The sequence below is a fragment of the Pristiophorus japonicus genome, chromosome 14 (assembly GCF_044704955.1).
Source record: "Pristiophorus japonicus isolate sPriJap1 chromosome 14, sPriJap1.hap1, whole genome shotgun sequence".
NCBI classification, from domain to species: domain Eukaryota; kingdom Metazoa; phylum Chordata; class Chondrichthyes; family Pristiophoridae; genus Pristiophorus; species Pristiophorus japonicus.
This window is the reverse complement of record NC_091990.1, coordinates 173,153,916-173,173,131: the sequence shown is the minus strand read 5'-3', so window position 1 is coordinate 173,173,131 and position 19,216 is coordinate 173,153,916. Positions and strand designations below refer to the sequence as shown.

Here is a 19,216-nt window from a genome sequence, read left to right as displayed (position 1 = left end):
TGTGTCATTTGCATAGTGTCCCTTAGATTAAACACAAGGCCTGCCAATTGTTTACATTCATGTTTTCAATGCAAGTGATAATATTGTGTGCTTCAGCCACTCCAATAAAATCTTGCACTGATCACTTTTCTATCTAACTCAAAAGATGAAGACCATCTCTGAATGTGAATCTTATTAATATAACTATTACTTTATCAAATTTAAGAGAGATAAATACACAATGCAAACCCCTCAATTAGGCCCCAGTCAGTAACTCACTACCACATACCTAAACTATCTTAATCCATACCATGTAATCGCTTCTGGTTATGTGCTATATTCCATATAATATTTTTAAATCCAGGTGCTCCTCTATATTTATTAATGTGATGATAAGGTAACACTGTTTAAATACTGGAATACAATTAGAACGGTTTTTGAATTACTTGTGCAGAATTGCCCCTAAACAAGCAGGACTATTGAGAACGATGTCCTTTGTAAACACACATCACCTGCGTATAACATCATTGGGCTGATAATGGGGCACTGTTCCATTGATAATTCTCAATTCCCAATACAAAAATACAGGTTTGCTATGTACTTTTTCATGAAGATGCTGTCTTTTTGAAATTAGTTGATAGCAAAGGGATGAAATTTGACTGCTATATATCATACTTAGGCTTTCTAATAAGTAGGCTTCTCTTATTGCAAACACAAAAATTATAATTGTGATACGTTACCACACTCACGATTCATCATCGTGTTAGTTCACTTCATCAAACAGTAAATACAGCGCAGGTTAAATAGCAGCCAATGAACAACCAGCTTACTGGAATGCTTCACCTACCCTCTAGTGGAGTCAGAAGGTAGATGAAGCATCCAGTATCAGCGCCTACTACCAGGTGGGCGGGTGGGACGGACATTGATCCACTTGGAATGAAACTCTCAAAAAATGTCCTCAGAAGAATGGTGATTCCTTGCTGGGGTACGGTTCTAAGGTGACGAGCTGCCCTAAGCAATGTGCCAACTTAGGCAGTAAGGTTTGGCAAGACATTTCCCCTTGGGGGAATACCAACTGAGCCAAATCCTGCCCCCACCTGACTTTCACATTCATGTCATTTCCAGCAAGGGTCACAGGACAGTGATCAGGGATCCAGGCCCATTTTCCTTTCCTTAGCCCAGAGACACTGAGGCCAATTGAACATCTCCCTGGTTAAGTCCAGCTAGCTCAGCACATCTGCTCTGATCTATATCGCTTACTACTACACAGGAAAAGGCCCTTGACCACGTTAAAAACACGTTCAACTTCTCAAACTAACATAAAAGCCGTCAACTTAAGACTACATTTAAAACAACATGTTATATTGGTTAATATTGGTTAATCTTTCATTATCTGGTAAGTGTACAAGTAACTGCAGGGCTGTGGAAAACTGATCGTTTGAAGCAGGGCAGCACCAGCATGCAAAGCACGGTTAAATAAATGCTGCTAATGAAACCCAACCACCGTTAGAAATTCTGCAAATTATAATCCTTTTCACTTTAATAAAACACACCGGCTCATATTGTTCCTCGGGTGCTGCAGGATCCAATACTGACATGGAAGGAACAAAGGCTCCTGACTTCATGCTGTATAAAAATAACCATATTTCCAATGGAATCCATGCCAATCGATAGATATGTTTTGTTGGCGATAAGGCAACTTCTTTACTGGGGTATTGTTCTCCTTTTTACCATTCTTGGTCTAACGACATCACTTATCAACTGTCACAGCAAGCGGTAAAGAAGGCAAATGGCATGCTGGCCTTCATAGCGAGAGGATTTGAGTATAGGAGCAGGGAGGTCTTACTGCAGTTGTACAGGGTCTTGGTGAGGCCTCACCTGGAATAGTGTGTACAGTTTTGGTCTCCTAATCTGAGGAAGGACATTCTTGCTATTGAGGCAATGCAGCGAAGGTTCACCAGACTGATTTCTGGGATGGCAGGACTGCCATATGAAGAAAGACTGGATCGACTAGGCTTATATTCACTGGAATTTAGAAGAATGAGAGGGGATCTCATACAAACATATAAAATTCTGATGGGATTGGACAGGTTAGATGCAGGAAGAATGTTCCCGATGTTGGGGAAGTCCAGAACCAGGGGTCACAGTCTAAGGATAAGGTGTAAGCCATTTAGGACCGAGATGAGGAGAAACTTCTTCACTCAGTGCATTGTGAACCTGTGGAATTCTCTACCACAGAAAGTTGTTGAGGCCAGTTCATTAGATATATTCAAAAGGGTGTTAGATGTGGCCCTTACGGCTAAAGGGATCAAGGGGTAGGGAGACAAAGCAGGAATGGGATACTGAAGTTGCATGATTAGGCATGATCATATTGAATGGTGGTGCAGGCTCGAAGGGCCGAATGGCCTACTCCTGCACCTACTTTCTATCTTTCTATATCACAAAGAGGGTGACTACCTGCCTCCAGGACTCTGCCAGTTCTGCTCATGCAATATGTGCACAAGAGCAACATGGGAGGACTCTCCCTCAAATGTGTCCTTCTGTGGAGAAGCAACTAGATCCCACTCTGCACTTCCCTCATTGAGTTCAATAACTCTGCACCTGTGGGATCATGGGTGTCAAACGGCACCTCAGAACAGGAAGTTAGTGCTCCGGTACATCGCCCAATGATTTCAGAGTTGAAGCATAGATTACTGCAGCAGTCAAAGGTATGAGTGTGTTGCCCAGTGTGACACTAAATATTCGCAAATTAAATCTACGTCCTGCGTGTTGTTTTTGTTAGGCCTTGGTTGTTGTTGCAGTTCAAAGGGCGATTTTAACCCTTCCACATATGGCAGAAATTGGGTGGGCAGTTAAAACTGCACAGGTTTTTTACCCACCCTGGAGCCGTCGGTTGCTGATTTTAACCTGCTCGACTGAGCAGACGGCAAGGATACTTGCCCAAAGGCAGCAGGGTCCTCTTTTACAAGCGCACGTTGGGTCTCTGATGGCTGTGGGAGCCAACTGCAATTTTAACTCGACAGGCTGAGCAGGAAGCCACAGTGGCTCTCCTGCCAGAGGAAAATGGCAGGGAAGAGGATTCGGGGCAAGTGGCCTAAACAGAGCCATGGTATCTCCTGATGAAGACTTCCCCATGCCCCTCCCCAACTCCTGCTTCCAGGGCACAAGAACCCGACGGGACAGGCCCCCCGCCCCCCCGCCCCGAGTCCGGGCCCAACATCTACCCACTGTCGGCAGGCAGCCTCCAGACCATGTGATTTTCCATGTGACCGCCATAGCAAGTCAGCCAGCGGGATTTAAATGTGTCCCCAGAGTTCAAATATTTGTGGCCTAATTTCTGGAGCAGTGGGAGAGTTTTAAGCTCACATATGGTCCACCCGCCCAAAACGATCCCGGGGTTAAAAGTGGGCCTTATTGACAATTGCTTTTTGATTGATGCCCTTGCAGTATCTAGTCTGTAAGGCCGAATGTCTCTAGCCACTTAAAGGCACATCCAACTAAACTCTGCGACAGACAGTGTCACAACCATGCATGTGTTCCCATGGGAAAAATCTGAGCCAAAGTATTTAAAAAGGCAGTACAATCATAACCAAAGATTTAAAAGATCAGATGAATACACTACAAAGTGAGAGTTCATGCTAATGAAGTCAGAACAGAACCACTTGCATCTTTTCTATTGCTCCTGGTTAGCTATATATTGCGTAGAAGAATGAGAGAAGAATTGTCCCAAAAGAACAAAGGATAGTAATGAAAATAACACCTTCATGTTTGACAGAGAGATAAAAAAAATATCAAGACCAGGCTTTACGGAGTGTCGGGGAAAGGTGAGACATGGCGAGACTCACGGCTAAAATGCCACAGCGGTGAATTTGAATATGGTGGGCTCTGATGGGAACACACCAGAATCTAATGTGGTTGCAATATGGCTCTGAGCACAGTGGCAGACTCTAACATAGTGACAGAAACATGAAGATAGGATGGTCTCCAATGCAGTACAGTGATACTGAATTTTCATCGTGACTGTGACAGACTAATAGTGACAGGAAGGCTCCAGTGGGACTGTGTCCAATTCCCATATATTGATAATGGGGCACTTACACGGGGTCCTAATACAGTAAAGCCTTGATTGTCATTTAAACAGAAGTTTTAGAGAAATAAACTTATTCTGTCTTTCCAGTGCGGTATTTTTATACTGCACATCAGCAGTACTGTGTATTGAATGGTTTTCTTCCCTTGAGTTGGGCACTTTGATTTGTGCAGGGATTGAAACCAGTGTACATCGACCGAAACAGTCGGAGGATCTGAACCAGGTCAAGTGCAGCACATTATATTTGAGTGAGAATACAGGTAATCAACGAAGGGGAAAAATATAGAAATGTCAGCACAAAGCCAGTATCTAAACTGTAGGTCACTCCCTGGAAAGAAGTCCTGAAAGAGGTTTCAGTCTCTGCAATTTTTAAATGGAGAATTATTTTGTGGTTCTTTCTGGTTTCTCAATGATCAAACATTCTCCTTAGCAAATAATCCATTTATATTCTAATGTGATGGGAACTGGGAACTATGAGGCACTGGGACACTGATTTTTCAACTCTCGGAGATGGGTTCAACAGATGAATGGAAGAGTCTCTCTGATCATTCAAATAGTTCTAAAGCCACTTTTGTATTACATAAAAACATAAGAAATAGAAGCAGGAGTAGGCCATACGGCCCCTCGAGCCTGCTCCGCCATTTAATACGATCATGGCTGATCTGTTCATGGACTCAGCTCCACTTCCCCGCCTGCTCCCCATAACCCCTTATCGTTTAAGAAACTGTCTATTTCTGTCTTAAATTTATTCAATGTTCCAGCTTCCACAGCTCTCTGAGGCAGCAAATTCCACAGATTTACAACCCTCAGAGAAGAAATTTCTCCTCATCTCAGTTTTAAATGGGCGGCCCCGGATTCTAAGTGAGGAGCGGCAGCAGCTGGAACAAATGGCCGTGGGTATCGGGGAGGGGACTTGTGTTCGCAGGGCGGTTCCCTGACCTGCGTCTCACGGCGGGTGTTCGTTTGGCCGTTGATATCGGGGAGGGGGAGTGGCCTTGTGCTAAATTGCATCACAGAGTGGGTGTAGGACATAAAGGGTCTGGTACCCACAGCCCAGACTGTGACCTTCACATTGATTATATGGCCAGTTGGGTAACCCCTGTGGTTTTTTAACTCTGCTGCAGCCAACTTTGGAAGTCGGGCTCCTGCTAACAGTGAGCCGGTATCAATAAAATAGTGTCTTAAGTAAAATGAAATGACCCATTTCCAGTGGACATAACTTCTCAACACAAAACTGCTCTCTGGTTTGGAAATATTTCAACAATTTGGTTCCTGAAGGGCCCCATGACCTGATCCTAGGTCTTGGCCAATATGCTCTTCAGCTGACCACTAGGTGGCGTGATGGAACAGGGTCAGGAGTCATTCTTTTCCTTCCTCCTTCCTGCTTCCCCCTGCCCCCTCCCCCCCTTCCCCCCTTCCCCCCTCCGCACCTCCCCTCGCCCCCAGAACCTCCCAGTCACAAATAGGGTGTGCAACTGAGCTCCTATAATCCTACAGCCAAAATTTCCAGCGCTAAAGTGATAGATTACAGAGTAGTGGGCATTTTCAATCAACTCTTTAAATTTATCATAAAAAAAAAATGCAACAGATAAAAAAAGGATAATAAGGCTTCAGACTAGAAAGCTGCAAAAAAGGATGATGGAATTGAGAAACCTGTTAAGTTTTGTGGATTAGGGAGCTTCCACTTAGTGCAGGTGAAGTCTCCATACAGTCTGACCAGCAGGAGGGAAAGAGAATGCACATTGTACCAGTTCTCCACAGCATGCTAATACCAGTTACCTAACTACATGCCGACTAACACTCTGTTTAAAAGCATCCACTGCGATATTCTGTTGAGCAATCTGGCCTCGCTTGAATGATGTGTTACAGTATGCATACCCATTGGGCGGAGGGAAGCTTGGCATCGTTGAGTGCTGAAAGACAAAAAGAAAATCGGAAGAAAACGTTATATGGGTTATATATAATATGAAGATTGTATTTGGATCTAGGGACAGTGTGAAGACTAAATATGAGTTTGGATACAGTATGAAGATCACATTTGGGTCGAGAAGCAGTGAAGACAGTCCAGTTTTGGACTGGATAGTGTTTTTGAGTGGGTTGTCCAGAAGATGTAAAGCTGAAATCACACACCAAAACCTTTTTAAAAAAAAAAATAATAATTCCACTTATTTTGTGACTCGAGATATGGAGACAATAGTTATTGAGGTTAGTAATGCTTTTGATGAATTTTCAATATCGAAAAAGTAAATCCTTATACTCAAGTCATAATCCCACTCCAAGGTCCTGATTTGGATTTTGGCAAAGTACATGCACAGAAACATAGAAACATAGAAACGTAGAAAATAGGTGCAGGAGTAGGCCATTCGGCCCTTCGAGCCTGCACCACCATTCAATATGATCATGGCTTATCATGCAACTTCAGTACCCCATTCCTGCTTTCTCTCCATACCCCTTGATCCCTTTAGCCATAAGGGTCACATCTAACTCCCTTTTGAATATATCTAACGCATTGGCCTCAACAACTTTGTGATAGAGAATTCCACAGGTTCACAATTTTCTGAGGGAAGAAATTTCTCCTCATCTCAGTCCTAAATGGCTTACCCATTACCCTTAGACTGTGACCCCTGGTTCTGGACTTCCCCAACATCGGGAACATTCTTCCTGCATCTAACCTGTCCAGTCCCGTCAGAATTTTATGTGTTTCTATGAGATCCCCTCTCATTCTTCTAAATTCCAGTGAATATAAGCCTAGTCGATCCAGTCTTTCTTCATATGTCAGTCCTGCCATTCCGGGAATCAGTCTGGTGAACCTTCGCTGCACTCCCTCAATAGCAAGAATGTCCTTCCTCAGATTAGAAGACCAAAGCTATACACAATATTCAAGGTGTGGCCTCACCAAGGCCCTGTACAACTGCAGCAAGACTGCGAAAAGATTAATAACAATATATTTTACCACCAGCGCACTGCTTAACTACAATAACAAAGGCAGTTTGGCTTAGTTGACAGCAGTCTGGGCTTAATCCCACTTGAGTCAGTCATCATTCCTGGAGAGAACAGGTTAGATAGCATTTCAGACTGCAGCCTCTCTTCAGAAGTGGAAAATTATAATTGAACAAGAACTTAAATTCAATCAGAACAAAGGGGAGAGGGAGGGAAAAACACGCGAGGATGTATCAGTGCAATGACCTGTAATTCAAAAGAAAAGCAAGAGATTGTAAGATGGCTGATATGATCTTTACATGAACCAAGTAAATTAAAGACATGAAAGAAACAGAGATTGCGACAGCTAAGGCACTAGCAGGCAGCCCAAGGAAGAGAAGAGAAGATGGATTGAATGTTTATTGATCAGATCGGAGTTGCTGCCATTTTAGTACAGGGTATGATGGTCCAAACAGGAGAAAAGCAGGTGTTAAGTAGTCAGAAATGCTAATTTGCCTGTTCTCTCCGTGAAAGCGGACTGATCTGCGATGTGTTTCCAGTGTTTTCTGCTGTTGTTTCTATTGTGTTCCTAACACAGATGAGGCTGCACACAGGGAGATTAAAGTAACAGTGACCTCAGTCTTTAATAAGACACTCCAGAGTGAGGAACAGGCCTTAGGGGCCGGCTTATATACAGTGCTCCCAAGGGATGCTGGGATCCCTTGGGATTTCAGGGGATGAGCCCCCTGGTGGTGGAACATGGGAGTGCATGCTTTATAGATACACAACAGTTTCAGATTTCCAGTATTTTTAGTTTTATTCCTTTTATTTACAAATCAAAGGAGGTTGTTTTGTTGCTGTATAATTTTTTAAATTATTTGTTCCTGTGATATGAGGATAGTCGAGCAAAGTGGATTTGCGGTAGAAGATCAGCCATGATCTTATTGAATGGCGGAGCAGGCTTGAAGGGTTGAATGGCCTACTCCTGCTCCTAATTCTTATGGAGACTAGAACTAGAGGGAATAATCTTAGAATAAGGGGCCGCCCATTTAAAACTGAGACGAGGAGGAATTTCTTCTCTCAGAGGATTGTAAATCTGTAGAATTCGCTGCCTCAGAGAGCTGTGGAAGCTGGGAGAGTAAATAAATTTAAGACAGAAATAGACAGTTTCTTAACCGATAAGGGGATAAGGGGTTATGGGAAGCGGGCAGGGAAGTGGACCTGAATCCATGATCGGATCAGCCATGGTCATATTAAATGGCAGAGCAGACTCGAGGTGCCATATTGCCTGCTCCTGCTCCTATTTCTTATGTTCTTATGTTCTTATGTGAGCATCGCTGGCAAAGCCAGCATTTATTGTCCATCCTAGTTGCGTTTGAGAAGGTAGTGGTGAGCCGTCTTCTTGAACCGTTGCAGTCCTTGTGGTGAAGGTACTCCCACAGTGCTGTTATGTAGGGAGTTCCAGGACTTTGACCCAGCGACGATGAAGGAACGGCCGTTATATTTCCAAGTCGGGATGGTATGGAACTTGGAGGGGAACTTGCAGATGGTGGTGTTCCCATGCGCCTGCTGCCCTTGTCCTTCTAGGTGGTAGAGCTTGCAAGTTTCCATTTAAAAACTACCAGAGAAGCCGTGGTGAGTTGTTGCAGTGCATCTTGTAGATGGTGCCCACTGCAGCCACGAATGCAGGTGGTGGCAGGAGTGAATATTTAAGGTGGTGGTGGATGGGCTGCCAATCAAGCGGGCTGCTTTGTCCTGGATTGTATTGAATGTTGGAGCTGCATTCATCCAGGCAAATGGAGAGTATTACATTACACTCCTGATTTGTGACTTGTAGATTGTGGAAAAGCTTTGGGGAGTCAGGAGGTGAGACACTTGCCACAGTATAGTCAGCTTCTGACCCAGTCTTGTAGCCACAGTATTTATTTGGCTCGACCAGTTAAGTTTCTGGTTAATGGTGACCCCCAGGATGTCGATGGTGGGGGGGTTCAGCGATGGTAATGCCATTGGAATGTCATGGGGTGGTGGTTAAACTCTTGCTTGTTGGAGATGATCAGTGCCTGGCACTTGTGGGGTGCGAATTTTAATTGACACTCATCGGCCCAAGCTTAAATGTTATCAAGGTCTTGCTGCATGCGGGCATGGACTGCTCCATTATCTGAGGAGTTGCGAATGGAACTGAACACTGTGCAATCATCAGCGAATATCCCTACTTCTGACCTTATGATGGAGGGAAGGTCATTGATGAAGCAGCTGAAGATGGTTGGGCCTAGGACACTGCCCTGAGGAACTCCTGCAGCGATGTCCTGGGGCTGGGATGATTGACCTCCAACAACCATCTTCCATTGTGCTAGGTCTGACTCCAGCCGGTGGAGAGTTTTCCCCCTGCTTCCCATTGACTTCAGTTTTACTCAGGCTCCTTGATGCCACACTCGGTCAAATGCTGCCTTGATGTTAATGGCAGTCACTCTCACCTCACCTCTGGAATTCCGCTCTTTTGTCCATGTTTGGACCAAGGCTGTAATGAGGTCTGGAGCCGAGTGGTTCTGGCAGAACCCAAACCGAGCATCGGTGAGCAGGTTATTGGTGAGTAAGTGCCGCTTGATAGCACTGTCGATGACACCTTCCATCATTTTGCTGATCATTGAGAGTAGACTGATGGGGTGATAATTGGCCGGATTTGTCCTGCTTTTTGTGGACAGGACATACCTGGGCAGTTTTCCACATTGTTGGGTAGATGCCAGTGTTGTAGCTGTACTGGAACATCTTGGCTCGAGGTGTGGCTAGTTCTAGAGCACAAGTCTTCAGCATGACAGCCGGGTTGTTGTCGGGGCTCATAGCCTTTGCTGTATCCAGTGTGATCAGCCGTTTCTTGATATCACATGGAGTGAATCGAATTGACTGGAAAACTGGCTTCTGTGATGATAGGACCTCAGGAGGAGGCCGAGATGGATCATCCATACGGCACTTCTTGCTGAAGATAGTTGTAAACGCTTCAGCCTCGTTTTTGCCACTCAAATGCTGGGCTCTGCCATCATTGAGGATCGGGATATTAATGGAGCCTCCTCCTCCCATTAGTTGTTTAATTGTCCACCACCATTCACGACTGGATGTGGCAGGACTGCAGAGCTTTGATCTGATCCGTTGATTGTGGGATCATTTGGCACTGTCTATAGCACGCTGCTTCCGCTGTTTAGCATGCATGTAGTCCTATGTTACAGCTTCCCCAGGTTGCCACCTCATTTTGAGGTATGCCTGGTGCTGCTCCTGGCATGCTCTTCATTGGATTACATAGGATAGCACAGAAACAGGCCATTCGGCCCAACCAGCCTATGCCGGCAGGCCAGTCCATTGAACCAGGTTTGGTCCACTGGCTTGATGTTAATGGTAGAGTGAGGGATATGCCGGGCCACGAGGTTACAGATTGTGGTGGAATACAATTCTACTGCTGCTGATGGCCCACAGCGCCTCATGGATGCCCAGTTTTCAGCTGCTAGATCTGTTCTGAATCTATGCCATTTAGCGCAGTGGTAGTGCCACACAACACGATGGAGGTTGTCCTCAGTGTGAAGGTGGGAATTCCTCTCCACCAGGTGTGATAGGATGTAATTTCTGCCAAACAACCTCTCTGGCCCTGAAAATTTAATTTTACGTGTGAAGTCTCATTCCTTCAGATTTGAATTATTGTTGGAGATTTAAAATAAGTTAAAAAAACATTTTTTTAAAACTTTTTCTTTCTATCTCTTTTGTCTCTCTCTCTCTCTCTTAATCCCATCTTTCTTTCCCTCTCTTTATTTTGCTTTCTGTACATGTTTTTATAGCGAATTAACAATTCTAACTGACACTTTCTGATTTAGCCGCTGGGGCTGAGAAATTGGGGTCATTTGCGCCTCCCAGGCCGGCACCGCTGACGACTCCCGCTAAATTAGCAGCAGCGGTATCCCGTAGTGGCTCGCTCCGCTGCACCAGCGCTGCTGATGTCATCACCTTGCACAGCGGCCCATCAGCGCCCCAGACCCTAACTTGGGCATCGACCCCTGAAGCTGCACCGGGCAATGCCAGCGACAGTTTCGGCGGGCACGTACAGGCTGGCCAGCAAGTTAAAGAGGAGGCGTGGACCATCACAAAAAGAAATTCAGCCGATTTTGCCGAAAGTGCACCGTTGGCACTTTGAACGCGGATCCGTGCCACGATCGGTCAGCCCGGCGCTCTGCTTGAGTGCCGGGTTGTTGGCACGGCACCCACTGCTCTGTGGTGCTCAGGGAGGCCCCTTTCATTACTGCAGTCTTTGCAGCTTGGGGCCTTTGCCTTCAATGAAGGGAAGAGCCCCTCTTATTTTTTTTTTTTTTTTAAATTTGTAGCCAATCGTTCCAATTCTTTGTCAAATCACAAACGCCAGAGGTCACCTTGCACCTGTCAAGGATCACTCTGCGCCAATGCTCTTAGCCAAAAGGCCTAGAGCCACTGTACCGTTCCTGGAAGTACTGCAATACCAGGTTCGTGCCATGGAGGTGGATGGGTCAGGTCCCCCACACACCTCCATGGAGGTGGATGGGTCAACCCTCCCCACCCACCTCCTGTTTCCAAAAATGCAAGCATATACCTTCCTGACCAGGGAGAAACCACCATGAGGTCATGGTGGCTGGTCAGAAACGGTACTACACTTGATCTTAGCCAAAAGGCCGAGAATTGAGCCCCTCTTATGCGGCAGCGCCACACAGCCCAGTGCGTAGCGTAGCACCCCGCTCCTGATGCGTCCACCCGGGAAAGAAAGTGGAGCATGTTATTTTGCACTCCACTTCCTTACAGGGGCGGTAAGCCCAATTTCTCATGCCTGGCGCAAAGTCTCACGCCTCACGAGTGTTATTGCCACCAAACGGGGCGCAACGGAATTTTTCCCCGTGGGTGTCTCAGTGAGGGCTCCTTAATCTGATTGGTTGAAGAGGCACGCGGTTGCTTGTCCTACACGCACATGCCACAGATCCCCTACAGAGGGCGCCGCGCTGATAAGCATCTCTAAATCCCGTGGGGCCGAAATTCAGGTGCATCAGAAAGCTGGCACACCTATGAGTTTTTTAAACTGGTACTCAACGCAAAGAGCGTGAAGAGGCCAAGCGCAGGCAGCGGAAGGAGCGTGCGGCAAACCAGCCCCACCGACCCCTTCCCCCAACGAGTGTCTGTCCCACCTGTAACAGGGTCTGTGGCTCTCGTATCGGACTGTTCAGCCATCACTTTTGGAGTGGAAGCAAGTCTTCCTCGATTCCGAGGATTGCCTAGGATGATGACTCATCGCTGGAACTCCTGGTACGGTAAGTAGATCCATTTTCAGGACTGTGAATTTTTTTCAAAGTCCAACAGGAAATGGATCATACCAAGGGCGGGCCTTAGACTCAAAGCCAAGCTGACTGGCTGGAAATGGGTCGATTGGGCCATCCGCCACTGTAAAATCAACATGGTGATGTTACAGCACGTGTGTGTCACCACTCCCCCCCCCCCGCCACTGCCCCCCCTCGCCCCCCCTGACCTCCACCACTCCCCCCCCGCCTCCACCACCCCCCCCCATTAAAGGAGAGAAATTCGATCAATTTTTAAACTTTGGCCACTGGGCCACCACAGAGAGTTTCGGCCAGGCCAGTGGCCTGGCACCCAAGAGGCGGCCCGGCTGAACCCGGGGGGCAGTATTTTGCTGGCTGATTGTCAAGTCGGCCGGCAAAACCTTTTGCATTGTGGCAGTGGGCCCCTCCCCTTTCAGGGTGGCCACGTTGCCAGGCCACACCGTCTTCAGACGGTGCACCGGCAGAAAATCCTGCCGGGGGGCACCACGCGACGGGGGATCGACGGACCGAGCTGAAAATAGATGGGTAAGTATTTATTTTCTTTTAATTTGCCAGTACAACTACTTGGGTGGGATGTGGTCCAGGCCAAAAAATCCCCGACCTGAATTTAGGTCGGGTCGGCCTGATGACCCCAAAGCTGCGGCCATTCGATTTTTAAGAATGGCCGTGGCAAACGGGCATTAACGGGTTTCTTTGAGACCCTGAATTTCGGCCCCTGTAAGTTGCTGCTCAAAAGCATGCGAAAAGTCTATGGTATCTGTAAAATGCATTTTTGTCTGCTGCTAACCACAAAAGCGAGATTGCTAATTTAACACAAAATTTGGGGTAGATTCATCCTGTGAACTCTGAGCTCAATTCCTTCTGAAGGCGGCAAGTCCAAACTCTTAGATAGAGACTTTCATCCACCAGTCAGTCAGGGCTAGAATCAAGTGCAGGTCCCTGAGGTCAAACAATAATGTACTTAATATTTGATACAATAACTATAATGGACTCCTTCTTAAAAATAAATAAGCAAATCCATATGGTTACATATAATTTTAGTAACATTTCAAATTATTGCACAATACTATGTGAACCTGTGGAATTCTCTACCACAGAAAGTTGTAGAGGCCAGTTCGTTGGATATATTCAAAAGGGAGTTAGATGTGGCCCTTACGGCTAAAGGGATCAGCGGGTATGGAGAGAAGGCAGGAATGGGGTACTGAGGTGAATGATCAGCCATGATCATATTGAATGGTGGTGCAGGCTCGAAGGGCCGAATGGCCTGCTCCTGCACCTATTTTCTATGATACACAAAGGATTAACCATGAACATCTCACCTCCTCAGATTGCCGCCTCATCTCCTCCTGTCTGCGCTGTGTATCTACTGCAGTTGTGGTCGACTCCGCCGCCTGGTGTGGGTCCAGTTCCCAGGGAACTCCTCGAAAATTCTCCAAAGGTGGCTCCCAGCCATTTCTAAACCTCGGCACATATGGCTGAACAAAGTGGTCCTTTGGCCAATCAGCCCTGAAAGAAAAGGAAACATAATTTCTGTTGCTGTCAGTTTCTAAGCACGCAACATGCTTAATGTTATGTATGCAACCCTATGTAACCAGTATTATACCGCCACCAGTGGGCGTATCTGTTGGAGTCCCAAGGGAGCACTGTATATAAGCAGGCCACCCATGCTGTACCAGCACTCTGGAGTTAGAATAAAAAGACTAAGGTTGCACTTACTCACGGTCTACAGTACTCAATTACATTGCTTTATTAAGGACATTACACTTACCTTTAAATGGTCATTTCTTACAACTGTTTTCATTCTTAGATCTGCATTAAGGGAAGCAACAAAAGCTGCAGTGACAGGCACAGCACTATCCAGATACAAAGTTGAAAGTTGACCTTATCATGTCAATATACATAGGAAGAAAAATATACTTTTTGTCTATTGACTTTCACACCTTCAGAATGTCTTAAAGTGCTTCACAGCCAATTACTCTGGATGCATTAGCACTGTTAGCACATTAGCATCCTCGACCAGGCCAGCATTGAAACACTGACCACACTCGACCAGCTCCGTTGGGCAGGCCACAATGTCCGCATGCCAGACATGAGACTCCCAAAGCAAGCACTCTACTCGGAACTCCTTCACGGCAGGCGAGCCCCAGGTGGGCAGAGGAAACGTTACAAGGACACCCTCAAAGGCTCCCTGATAAAGTGCAACATCCCCACCGACACCTGGGAGTCTCTGGCCAAAGACAGCCCTAAGTGGAGGAAGTGCATCCGGGAGGGCGCTGAGCACCTCGAGTCTCATCGCCGAGAGCATGCAGAAACCAAGCGCAGGCAGCGGAAAGAGCTTGCGGCAAACCAGTCCCACCCACCCTTTCCCTCAACGACTGTCTGTCCCACCTGTGACAGACACTGTAATTCCTGTATTGGACTGTTCAGCCACCGAAGGACTCATTTTTAGAGTGGAAGCAAGTCTTCCTCGGTTTCAAGGGACTGCCTATGATGATGATTTGGAGGCAAACAGTAGCAGCCAGTTTGTACAGAGCAAGTTCCCATATACAAGATCACTGGAGTGGTGCATGAACCCACAACCTCCTGACTCAGAGGTGGGAGCGCTACCATTTAGCCAAGCTGACACTTTACCTGCAGATTTGCACTGCGAGTTCTTACCTGCAGGAAGCAGGAAGTGCAGTTTATATAAGGTCAAACTTATCTATGAGGATCCTTATGAGGGAGAGGAAACTGAGATTTGTCCCCATGTTTCCACAGCCACTACTCTGTATGATACACTAATTGTAGCTCTATGACATGCTTCTCAGACAAAAGATCTTTCTTCGCCTGTAACTTGGTCCCCTCTTTTCAACTCTCTGTCTCCTTCACTCTGTCTTTATTAGTTCTCCAATCACACACATTTTTCCAATTCTCTCTGTATTTTTTTGCTTGTCTCTGACTCTTTTCCTCGCTCTCTCTCTCACCCTGATTTTGTAAGTTCCTCCTTCAAATCTACTTCCTTCTCTGTTTTATGGACCTTCCATGGTCTCTCTGTGTTTTTCACATGCTGTATTTCCATCTTTTTCTCCGGAAATACTGGGCAGATACAAATACAATCCAGTTATTCATGATAGATCTGGGTGGGTGAGTCAGAGATATCAAAAAACAAATGAGAAATGTCATCTCCACCCACAAGGGAATTGTGCTGTTAGGGGAAAAATCCGGGGCATTTGCACCTCCCGTTGTAACGGGGCACACACAACATTTTGCCTGGGTGCGACCCCCGCGAAATTCTGTGGGAGGTTATCGACAGCGGTAACCGATAGTGCCCTGCTCCTAACCAATAGCGTCCCACTCTGCTGTGTCGGTGATGATGTCATCACCGTGCGCAGCGACCCGTTTTCACCCCCGTGTGAAAATTCGGGAGCGCCCCCTCTCTGTACACCGGGCGTGTACCTCTGTAGGCCTATCAAGGGGTGAAATTTAACATAAGAACATAAGAAATAGGAGGAGGAGTAGGCCACACATCCCCTCGAGCCTGCTCCACCATTTAATACAATCTGATCATGGCTGATCTGATCATGGACTCAGGTCCACTTCCCTGCCCGCTCCCTATAATCCCTTATCCTCTTATCGCTCAAGAAACTGTCTATCTCTGTCAAATTTATTCAATGTCCCAGCTTCCACAGCTCTCTGAGGCAGCGAATTCCACAGATTTACAACCCTCTGAGAGAAGAAATTTCTCCTCATCTCTGTTTTAAATGGGCGGCCCCTTATTCTAAGATTATGCCCTCTAGTTCTAGTCTCCCCCATCAGTGGAAACATCCTCTCTGCATCCACCTTGTCGAGCCCCCTCATAATCTTATATGTTTCGAGAAGATCACCTCTCATTCTTCTGAATTCCAATGAGTAGAGGCCCAGCCTACTCAACCTTTCCTCAAAAGTCAACCCCCTCATCCCTGGAATCAGCCTTGTGCACCTTCTCTGAACTGCCTCCAAAGCAAGTGGGAAAGAGAAATAATTTTTTTTTTTAAATAAGAAATGATTGCCACAATGGATAGAAACATAGAAAATAGGTGCAGGAGTAGGCCATTCGGCCCTTCGAGCCTGCACCACTATGTAATATGATCATGGCTGATCATGCAACTTCAGTACCCCATTCCTGCTTTCTCTCCATACCCCTTGATCCCTTTAGCTGTAAGGGCCACATCTAACTCCCTTTTGAATATATCGAATGAATTGGCCTCAACAACGTTCTGTGGTAGAGAATTCCACAGGTTCACAATTCTCTGAGTGAAGCAGTTTCTCCTCATCTCGATCCTAAATGGCTTACCCCTTATCCTTAGACTGTGACCCCTGGTTCTGGACTTCCCCAACATTGGGAACATTGTTCCTGCATCTAACCTGTCCAATCCTGTCAGAATTTTATATGTTTCTATGAGATCCCCTCTCATTCTTCTAAATTCCAGTGAATATAAGCCTAGTTGATCCAGTCTTTCTTCATATGTTAGTCCTGCCATCCCGGGAATCAGTCTGGTGAACCTTCGCTGCACACCCTCAATAGTAAAAACATCCTGCCTCAGATTAGGAGACCAAAACTGAACACAATGTTCAAGGTGTGGCCTCACCAAGGCCCTGTACAACTGCAGTAAGACCTCCCTGCTCCTATACGCAAATCCTCTTGCTATGAAGGCCAACATCCCATTTGCCTTCTTCACCGCCTGCTGTACCTGCATGCCAACTTTCAATGACTGATGAACCATGACACCCAGGTCTCGTTGTACCTCCCCTTTTCCTAATCTGTCACCATTCAGATAATATTCTACCTTCCTGTTTTTGCCACCAAAGTGGATAACCTCACATTTATCCACATTATATTGCATCTGCCATGCATTTGCCCATTCACCTAACCTGTCCAAGTCACCCTGCAGCCTCTTGGGGGGGGGGGGGGGGGGCGGCGGTAACCCGAATATAGATTGCGGGGCGGGACCTCCGCGCCCGGCGCAGGAACCCTCCACCTGCGCTGTTACTGCCCCGCTGCCGAATTTCATGGTCTTCGTCTCACAATAAACCTCTCTGGAAAGTTGCACCTGAGAATAAGGTGCTGCAATACAAGCATTGCCCTGCAGGGGGGACTATCACATTAACCTTCATATACTTGTAAGTACAAAGAAGAAACGTAGATGCTGGAAATCTGAAATAAAAGCGGGAAATATTGGAAATACACAGGAGATTGATCTGTGTGTAAGTGAGAAAGATTGGTAAATGTTTCAGTCCTGTTGATGGATCACGTCTCAACCATTAAGGTGTCTTTTTTTTTTAACCATTATGTATCCAGCTTGTAATTTTACCTTTGCTGATGCTCCTGTCATTACAGAACTGAAACACTATATGTGCACTGATGTAAGAATGCCCTTGAGTTTGCTTGTACCTGTAGTAAGTTGGTGATTCAGTATAATATCACTGGCCTTAAATGAAACCACAGGGATGGCTTCACATTACACATTGTGTATAGGCTCATTCGACCATTATCACTTGTCTATTTATCATACCCATAAAAATGTAAATCTTGAAAACTCTTTAGTTTATCTAACGTTCAATTCTCCCCTCAAAGCCTCCCTGAAAAAGTACAATATCCCCACTGACACCTGGGAGTCCCTGGCCAAAGATCGCGCTAAGTTGAGGAAGTACATCCGGGAGGACGCTGAGCACCTCGAGTCTCATCGCCGAGAGCATGCAGAAACCAAGCGCAGGCAGCGAAAAGAGCATGCGGCAAACCTGACCCACCCTCCCTTTCCCTCAACGACTATCTGTCCCACCTGTGACAGGGACTGTGGTTCTCGTATTGGATTGTATAGCCACCTAAGGATTCATTTTAAGAGCGGAAGCAAGTCTTCCTCGATTCCGAGGGACTGCCTATGATGATGATCTCCCCATCTCACCTGAAGCCACTAAGCCTTGCTGAACACCCACATCCCAAGAATATAAAAAAATTTAACTAAAGTTACTTAGCTGGTATACTTTTCAAATTAATGCAAAATGTTTTGAAACATGTTGCTCCCTGATAGCTCAGCAGCTAAAGTAGCTGAAATAATCCTACGTTTGATCCACAATATGTGTCAAGTTAGCTGATGTCAGCCCGAGCAGCAGTCGAAGTGATACAGTTCTTCCCCAGGGATTAAAAGGAAAAAGAAGTGATGGTTCTTGTACCTGATTGTTATCCAGTGACCTCTACTCAAAGTATGGAGATGAGGTGGAGTCAGGGACAGGATCAAATTTGATGCCCCAATGGTCATTTGGTTTGTTGACACTCATCACCTAGGCTCATATATGGAGGCCCCCGACCTGCGTGAGAACTCCAGCGGCAGGTCAGGGCCATAAAAGGAGCAGCGAGCGGCCTCGGGAGCAGCGTGGAGGCGTACTACTCCACAGAGCAGCGCGAGCTGGTGCAGGAGGGCGACAGCAGCGAAGAGTGATGTCATCAAGGTCCAGGTCGGTGATTGGAGCGTGGGCAGATACAGCAGGAGCGGCGAGGTCGAGGCGAAGGAGCGGTGAGAGACTGTAGAGGGATGTGATCGGGGCCCAGGAGAGGCGAGAGTTCGGGGCCAGGGGCCCAGGGGCAGCGATATGTGCGCGCACTAGGTCCATGCAGCAGAGCTGGTCTCCAGTCGTCCTGGGTAACCCTTGCCACTGGACCAAGACCTAGCTCTGTCAAGCCCGTGTGGTGGCTGGTGTGCAACGGTCACCCCACGTTAAAAAAATCCACGCACAGGCATCTTCCACCCTTCAGGATGTAGTTCGGGATCTGGAATATTAGATCCTTCATTGAAACACCTGTGAACTCATCCCTTTTTGACGTGGAAGCAAGTCATCCTCGTTTCGAGGGACTGCCTATGATGATGATGATGTATGAAGA

General features: G+C 46.5%; 1 protein-coding gene and 1 pseudogene across 1 annotated transcript in view; both read right to left on the bottom strand.

Annotated features, from left to right (window-relative positions):
- The window catches only part of eps8l2 (EPS8 signaling adaptor L2), a 257,881-nt gene that overhangs the window by 32,521 nt on the left and 206,144 nt on the right, over positions 1 to 19,216 (bottom strand). Inside the window, exons 13-14 of the mRNA XM_070899849.1 lie at positions 13,641 to 13,827; positions 5,945 to 5,979 (exon numbers count right to left, since the gene is read on the bottom strand). Coding sequence (XP_070755950.1) covers positions 5,945 to 5,979; positions 13,641 to 13,827 — 222 coding nt within the window. The remainder of the gene's footprint in view (positions 1 to 5,944; positions 5,980 to 13,640; positions 13,828 to 19,216) is intronic.
- Positions 11,445 to 11,679, bottom strand: LOC139280322 (U2 spliceosomal RNA; annotated as a pseudogene).